This window comes from Juglans microcarpa x Juglans regia, chromosome 4D (assembly GCF_004785595.1).
Source record: "Juglans microcarpa x Juglans regia isolate MS1-56 chromosome 4D, Jm3101_v1.0, whole genome shotgun sequence".
Lineage (NCBI taxonomy): Eukaryota > Viridiplantae > Streptophyta > Magnoliopsida > Fagales > Juglandaceae > Juglans > Juglans microcarpa x Juglans regia.
In genome coordinates this window covers 28,428,148-28,436,929 of record NC_054600.1, presented here as the reverse complement: position 1 = coordinate 28,436,929, position 8,782 = coordinate 28,428,148, and the positions used below count along the sequence as shown (strand labels likewise).

The following is an 8,782-nucleotide window of genomic DNA, read 5'->3' as shown; positions in this document are numbered from 1 at the left end:
AAAGCATTTTCTTGGGTCGAAATGAAAATGCATTAATGTTCCCTGGCCACTAGACTTCTTGCCCAATCACATGACTTACAATTTGCACATCTTATGCTACCTGATCAAGTGGGATTTGATTTATCTTACATACTATCCTACGATTTAGTGGTTGGAACATCATCTCTTATTACAAGCTGTCTTTTGATCTCTTACATCAAATAAAGCGAGATATTCTATAATTCCTATCCAAGACTCGTTGCTCATAGTTGCTTGTAGTTTTAATTATTCTGTCAAATATTGATGGAAGTTTCTACATTACTGTGTCCACTTTAATTTTAATTAGAATTTGAACATATTGTACGTGTCTTTCTTCATCTATATATATATATATATATATATATATATATATCTGATCCCCCCCCCCCCCCCAAAAGAAAAACTGCAATTTTTACGTACGTTGATCAGCACAAGTTTTAACCTTATAAGAAAAGTACTATTAATATATTTTATATGACAAGTACGACTAATTTTAACAATAATAGGCCATTTATCATACGTGTTGAAGCTTTTCAATTGATTATTCCAGCTACCCACTGAAATTAACTTATATTGCTTTCCATATATGAAGCCTCGATGTTAGCTAGCTAGTCGCCCAAGAGTATTCACCAGCATATATACAGATTTATGAGAGCTTATTTTGAGATCAATCGTATTAACGATTTGAATTTTTTTAATCTTGTATAAAAGAAACTTTCTTTAAGATGACAAGATCAACATGAATGAGTTCTCCTGTTCTGCATTTGTTAACAACTTGTTGTATGCCAGCTTTTAGCAAGAGAAAGTAATTGGCCGGCCAAGTGTGAATTCAGATAATGAGTCATGCCGCGGCATTTAGTTCATTGTTTAATACAAAACCTTACCCCCCCAATTAAGCGGTTTACTGCTACAAAGCTTAGCTCAATGTCAAACCTAGCTACTATTATATAATTAATTATTCAGCAATTAGCAGCTACTAAAAAATACGGGCGAACAGTAAAGACCCACGAAGCTACAGTTAGTGATAATTGCACCATCAATGTTATAATGTTGCATTATTATTTTTAGGAACTTTCTCTTATTATTGGGGGTGCTATATTGGAGCTTTTACACATCTTTTCATGGATGAAAGTGTGTGGGGTTGCCATCCCGTTTTAGTGCTGATTAGGAAAAGACTTGTGACGGGCTGCATGTGTCCCTTTGGGCATGCCTCACATTTTCCTTTCTTCCAAGCAAAAGAGTACGTACGGGATAGGCCAATACCAGCAGCGACTTTAGCGCAGGGAGAAGAAGGAGAAGGTAGAAAGAAGAGGAGGACATCAGAAAAAGTATACTCGATCTCTCACATGGGTCACTGATAAAATATTACATACATACACGTCGTACGACACGAGCGAGGTGATCTGTCTTAAAAAGGCAAAAATGAAGACCTACTCTTCCACGAAGAAGAAAAGGCTGTTTTCAGCAGTACTGTTGCTTACTGTGTATTTTGGACCCCCTACTTTTAATGGTGATAGCTATCAAACAAAGCATTAGCAGACAAATTTGAAGAGAGAGAGAGAGAGAGAGAGAACAGTGGTTTTGAAGATAACCGTAATACCTCATATTTATATATTGTGGGCTGGCAAGCTGTATTACGCGCGTTCGAGAGAGAGACAGAGACAGAAGGGGAAGAAAACTGCTTTTGAGAAACCGCTGTGTGTCGGGAGGGTAGGGAGAACCCACCGCGGTTTTCTCACACCACCGATTCTCCCAACTAGCCTGTGATTCTCGTGGTCTGTCACGTCGTTTGTCTTTAATTAGCTTCTGATTTCTCTCTTTCATGCTAATCGCCATCGATTGCCAATATCTGACCTAGCTTCGCATCCACACATATATAGTACTGGCTATAAAATGAGATCGACGTACAAGTATGCCGATGTCGTGTACGTTTATGTGTATACAAACACACATATATATATATATATTAGGTATATATACTTCTACGTGATACTCATATATATATATATATGTGTGTGTGTGTGCATATATATGAAGATAACGAATCATTGATCCTGAAAGTTGTTACATTTCTTTTGCTTATAATTAACATTTATAGTCATATGGGAGCTCCATTTTTTATGCTCCCAGGCATTTATTGAGCCGAGAGTTGTAACTGTCGCTAAAGTATATTGAATGATCAGTTAGGGTTCTTTCCACCATATGTATTTGTCTGCTTAAACGAGATAAAGATACCCTAATATAAACTCAAGTTGCAGGTCGTTAATATTTAATTGATGTCGAGAGTGTAGAATATTTATTTCATATTGAGGAAAAAATATATATATATATATGTTGAGAAAAACATATTGGAAAATAGAGAAATTGAGACAAGTTGTAGGATGTTAATACTAAACTAATATTGTGATCAATATATAATAGAATTAAGAGAAATAATAAATGCAGTCTTGAGTGTGCAAGCACCGTGTAATCATTTTGAAAAAAGTGAATAAATACGGGATCCACATAAAACAAAAATTAATTTTTTAATAGTAGATCCCACTCTTTTTCAAAGCGACTGCACGACGTTTGCAAACTCAACGACTGTATGTAACATTACTCTAGAATTAATCTATTCATCAGTCACTATTCTCTACCCCACACTCCACACTCTATAAAAAAAAAAAAAAAAACTATCAGATGTAGAGGTGAATAATAGTTGATATATAACAAAACACATATAGAATATTGAGTTTCAAATCAAGGAAAAATATAAAAAATGAGTCTAGTTGGAGGAAAAGAAAACAAAATAGGTTGTTGATATATACAAGGGATCAAATAAAACAAGAATACAAAAGTACCATATATCTAGGTTCTAGCATATAACACATGCACCGTGTAGGTTTTGAATTTAATCGCCCATATAAATGCAAAAATAAATTTAAAAATTATAAAAAAAAAAAGCCAACAAATTTTGTTATATATATATATATATATATGTTTATGATCAGACATATTCTTTTTCCATCATTTATGAAAATTAATCAGAAACTTACCACCATCATCATGAAGCGGAAGAAGTTTTTTAGGAGAGCAAACAAGAACGAAGTTCTTCTGGGCAATTGAACAAGGAAAAAGGCTAATAAAGTTGACCCACAGTACTAACATTGACAGAGTTACAGCTATCATTATCTGAGAGAGAGAGATTATAATCTGTGCAATATATGTATGTATCTTTGTTGTTTTTTTTTTTTTAAAAAAAAAAAAAAAAAAAGAAAGAAAGACAGAGATGTCCGTAGCTAATTTTTATAAGTAACTCGATCGCTAAAAATTATATAAAATAAATAAATAAATGATCACAAAAAAAAAATTACGCGGCATGTTGGTTGATGCAAAATATAGATTGTAAACATGCAAGTTGTGTTGGGTAGCGTGTGGTTCTCAGTTTATGTTAAAGCAAGGTTGGCATTCGGGTCTGACGTTTCCGTAGCTCGCCGTTTAGTAATTTTTGTTTTGTTTTTGTTTTGTTTTTCGAAAAAAAAAACGTTTTGGTCCACGTACGAACCCAACACAATCCCGAAATTAACGAGGAGCACGCGTTTCGGAATTATTCATCCTCGCGATTTTACGAGGAGATTCCAGTCCGCCCTAAGATCGACACGTACGTTGTGAAGAAAATTCACGTGCTTTATCTATGTCGCTTAAAGGAAAACAGATAACAAGAAAAGTTATACCACATAGCTTTCACGTTCTTTTGTTTTTAATACTTTTTTTCTTTTTTTTTAAAGAAAAAAAAATGTTGTTAAAAGTCTCCTCATTTATGAACCAAGCGGCAATCCCAACACATGAGTAGAACGTTACCTTAATTAACTCAACAAAAGTGAAAACAAAAACAATTACGATCGATGGAGTCATGATCAACAACTAGCTGTTTGGTACGAGAGATCATTCTACGGTTCGTATATATGCGTCTTAAATATTCATGTCCTGTCGAGACACGTAAAAACTGGACAACTTCTTTTTATATTTTATATTTTATTTTATATATATAGGTACACGTAAGATTCGACGAATTCCAGTGCAGTCACACCGAAGACCTTTAAAATTTATAAAGACGTACATGTCTGGAAAGAAATGGTAAATTGGACGAGATCGATCGATCTGAATCCAAACATTGAGTGAGGGAGAAAGGATATATTTACCATTGATTAATTTACTATATGCGATGATAAACTGGTAATTTCCAACACGTACAATATTATAATAATTAATTAATTATTCTATGGTCATACCCTTAAAAATTCTATGAGAGCTCATTATGGCGAGCGAGACACATGAATTAGTGGGTGTTCCTCGTATATAGATTAGTAGCTTTTTAAATAATCTAATGATTATCATCAACTTCCATGCTTAATCATTTCGTCCATAGAATTTGCCGGTGGCTGCTGAGGAAAAATGCAAGACAGCCAGTTCAGTCACACCACCTTTATATCCCCACAGTATATCCAAGTAGTTAATTCCAAATCAATCCCTACGTATATCAAGTTCACCAAAAAAATAAATAAATCCATGATACCAAATTAATTAACTATATAACTTCTCTATTTTTTTTCAATTCATTAGCACATTTTCTGTCCGGATAGCTTTTTGCATAAAGCAATTATCACAGTTAAATTCTTTTTGGAACTCTGTTGACCGAATTAATATTTCCCGGTTTTTAATTATGTGGTTTGCTAGCTTAAATTCAGTTCCTTTCTTGATCATGATCTATATTATTTTCTTTAAGTTTAGTAGTTTATATATGCAAACAACACGTAGCAGCTTCTGATCAATGGAAAGGACACATGTGTCGCCAGACAACACCATGTTCATTCATGATGTGAGCCTTTGACGCTCAGACACAAGGTAAGTAGATTCAATCCCACGTGTGTGAGGAGTTTTCTTCCTTATATTGCTAATTGCTTATATATATATATAGATTGCATATATATACGCGCGCGTGTATATATATACACATTTACTCGATGGTATAGCATGCATGTGGGTTAGATTCGTAATAGGGCTTGCGTTCACAGTTATTTATAAAGGAGTTTTGCTATGTACAAATAAGTTTACGTATCAATATACGTATTAATGTTGTTACTTTCATATTTTAAATTCAAATTAGTATTGTTTTTAATAAAATTTATTTTCTGACCAATTATATTGAATAGGTACACGTGTTAGTATGTAGAATCACTTATAATTAGATTTTTCTTTTATAATGTTCTAGATACAAATATTTAACCTATATATATATATATTTCGAGACTCACGTTCAAGTTGATCCAAAAGCTAACAAGCTCCTGGTTTAAGCACTGAAACAGCTTTCAAATCTATTCCCGTACGTATATAACATATATATATATATATACACACGCGTTACCACGAATCATATTTTACTACAAGATTCAGGAACCAAAAATAGCAGTTGTCATTGGCTAGTGTGCATGTATATATCTATCACTCTTATAGATCAGTCCCAAAAGGAACAGTAACTAGCACATGATTTCGGATCGAGGTGGACAATGTCAGATCAACAGCTAGGGTTATTAATTGTGGTTAATAGAATAACACAAATTTAATTAGTAATACGATAAATATTTGAGAGTTGTATATACAGTATGAAATTAGATAAGAAAAGGTTGCATTCCATTATATATTTTATAATGTAAAATTAAGACAGCTTCCTTCTCTCCTTTATATATAAATTTATATAAATTCTCAATCACTAGCCTTCGAAATTTTGATTTTTTTTCGTATGAAAAAGAAGATATATATTCTTCTGTGAATGTTTTTCTTTTTTCCTGTGTCACGGCCTAGACTTGTGCGTACGGACAAACATATATATATGATCATACAATTATTAGAGACATACATTATAACTTATAAGGGCTGAGGAGTCAAACCTGTACCTCCATTTGGTTGGGGCTCCATGTCGCGACCTTAAAAAACATAGCTTTTATTCGATTCGACCTTACCTACCGGCAAAAATACATACACAAATATGGTATGAAATTATAATTAAGTATATAGATATATATATATATATATATCATGGTAATGACAAAAGCATATATATGCATTAAAAATAAGGTCATCTAATTGGTATTTACAGGAAATGGAGACTGTATTAACTCATGATATACATGATGGACGTACAAATTCTCCTGATCGAACGTGGTTAAGCTGCCTGCATATATATTCAGCCAAACAGTCGTACTTAGAGATTAATGTAGTACGTACGCCTCTCTGACCACACCAAATTGATTCTACGTTAACAGATAGTTTTAAGTGTACTGTGTATGTTGTTCTGGAATGAGATATATATATATATATATATATATATATATATATATATATGCTAATATTCCTAGCTAGACTCAAGTATAGTTCATTGTTATATATAAGTGGCCGCGCGCGCGAGGTGAGGGGGCGAAAACTTAAATTAAAATAGGCGCCGTATGATCATCATGTCCTCTTGATCCCGGAATAGAATATGAAAGAAAAATTGCAGCTGGTATAAATCTGTATATAGATATATTAAATATATAGTAAAAAAAAAAAATCAAAGACAAAACTAGTACTGTTCCCTTTTTTTCTTTTGTCAAAAAATTGAGGAAAACGTAGAAGGAACAAAAGAGGCCCGCACCAACTCATTTGAACTCGTGAGCTAAGCTCAATTTTGGAGGCATTAAGGAATGGGACCCAACTCAGCAATTTTTCTTACAGAGAGAGAGAGAGAGAGAGAGGGTAATTTGTTTGTTTGCTTTTTATTTATTTATTTTTTCCCTTTCTGTTCATGGCCAATTAATATTACAGAGCTTAAGCATACAAAGAACCTGACAGTGTCTAACTGGATCTCTATGATGCTAACTGGATCCTTTTCGGTTCAGACAGATGCTTGGGTCAAAGTTTTCTGAATATATATGCAATTAAATATCAAGCTTGTACGATTTCAGAGATTTCGGTGAAAAAGACATGAAATCACTCTCCATCCCCCACATATAGATCAGAGAGAGAGAGAGAGAGGAAAAAGCAGATTCCATTTCAATCTTAGGTTTTAGGTGCAAATAGATACAACATAACTCATACTATAATGCAATATTATATAATGGTCAAGTATAAGCATGTTGTTTTGTGCTCCTATATATTCTTCCACTCGGTGCAACATCATATTATCAAGGTATTAACGCTCCCAAGAGAGGCGCGCACACGCACAAACACACAGACACAGAGAGCAAGAGATCGAAGGGATATGGAGCTCAATGAGCATGGTTTCTTAGAGGAATTACTTGCTCTAAGAGTAGACACTTCGGGAACCATTCCAACACCAATGAACGAGTTCGTCTCTAATGGCTGGACTTTTGATTGCTTTGAGCAAAACCCAGCCATGGTTTTTCCAAACTCTTGCTGCGAAGGATTCTCTCCGCAGCTTGAACAAAACGTTGATACCTCCTCCTACACTCTCAATGAAGTCTATTGCCCATTTGGCAATGCATTCTCAGCTTCACAGCTTACTGATTCTTCACTTAACACGCTGGACACACCGCCTTTTCCTATGCAAGAAGACTATCCATTTTCCATGATGGAAGAAGAGCTGGGTATACTTGGGGACGAAATTCACAATCTTGAGGTGCAAGCTTCTTGCAAAGCTGAGCCAATCCAGTCCCCAGAAGTCCCGGTTATCAACATCGGTAATTGCCAAGAAGTAAAGAATCCAGCTAAGAAGCTGCAGGGCCAGCCATCAAAGAATCTTATGGCTGAGAGAAGAAGAAGAAAGCGATTGAATGATCGCCTCTCAATGTTAAGATCCATTGTCCCTAAGATAAGCAAGGTAAAGCAGCGAGACTCGTTTCTAATTACTTGGATTACAACATTCTAAGAATGAGTGGTTCATATTTATATGGAATCTGATGTGCTTTGTTTGGATTTTGAATTGAAAGATGGACAGGACGTCTATACTTGGAGATACTATAGAGTACATGAAAGAACTCCTAGAGAAAATCAACAGTTTGCAGCTAGAAATTGATCAAGGGAGTTCAAACATTACGGGCATTTTCAAGAATGTAAAACCAAATGAAGTCTTGGTTAGAAATTCACCGAAGGTAAGAACTCTGCTCGCTCTACTCAGCAAGATCCTCAAAATTGAAGTCAAACATGAATTACTTACCAAAATTCTGAATGTGGTAATTCCACGCGTCGCCTTGGCAGTTTGATGTGGAGAGGGGAAATGTGGATACAAGGATTGAGATTTGCTGTGCAGGGAAGCCAGGGCTGCTGCTATCAACAGTGAATACCTTAGAAGCATTAGGCCTTGAGATTCAACAATGTGTCATTAGCTGTTTCAATGACTTTGCAATGCAAGCTTCTTGCTCAGAGGTACAAAATTTAATTATCTGGAAATTTCCCTGTGGTGGAAGTTTTTGGCTTTTTTGTTAAATCAATTTGTTGAACAAGTGATCTTATATACTGTCTTCACTCCTGAAATTATAGGATATGGACCAGGGAACCCTACCAAGTTCTGAAGACATAAAACAAACGTTGTTCAGAAATGCTGGATATGGGGGAAGATGTCTTTAAGGATCAAAGACAGGAAGAGAAAAAGGAATTGGGGTTCAAATTTTTTGGAGATTGGTTTTCAAATCTCTGTATTTTCAATGAGGTTTGCCAAGTGAGATGTTCAAGTTTTCATCTGTTTTTTTTTCCGATCAACGTTTGAATAAGAGATTTCTATTCCTTGAGA

At 34.7% G+C, this 8,782-nt stretch overlaps 1 protein-coding gene across 1 annotated transcript; it reads left to right on the top strand.

The window, feature by feature from the left end:
- The first annotated feature begins 7,096 nt into the window (after positions 1 to 7,096).
- On the top strand, positions 7,097 to 8,782 carry LOC121259145 (transcription factor bHLH61-like). The gene is made up of 4 exons (XM_041160640.1): positions 7,097 to 7,873; positions 7,983 to 8,144; positions 8,251 to 8,418; positions 8,533 to 8,782. The coding sequence occupies exons 1-4, from the start codon at positions 7,136 to 7,138 to the stop codon at positions 8,617 to 8,619; spliced, it is 1,155 nt and encodes a 384-aa protein (XP_041016574.1). The 5' UTR covers positions 7,097 to 7,135; the 3' UTR covers positions 8,620 to 8,782.

Coding starts and splice junctions, on each gene's coding strand:
- LOC121259145 (XM_041160640.1), top strand. CDS start 7,136: ATGCAATATTATATAATGGTCAAGTATAAGCATGTTGTTTTGTGCTCC. Junction 8,145..8,250: donor TGGTTAGAAATTCACCGAAG/GTAAGAACTCTG, acceptor TCGCCTTGGCAG/TTTGATGTGGAGAGGGGAAA. Junction 8,419..8,532: donor TGCAAGCTTCTTGCTCAGAG/GTACAAAATTTA, acceptor CTGAAATTATAG/GATATGGACCAGGGAACCCT.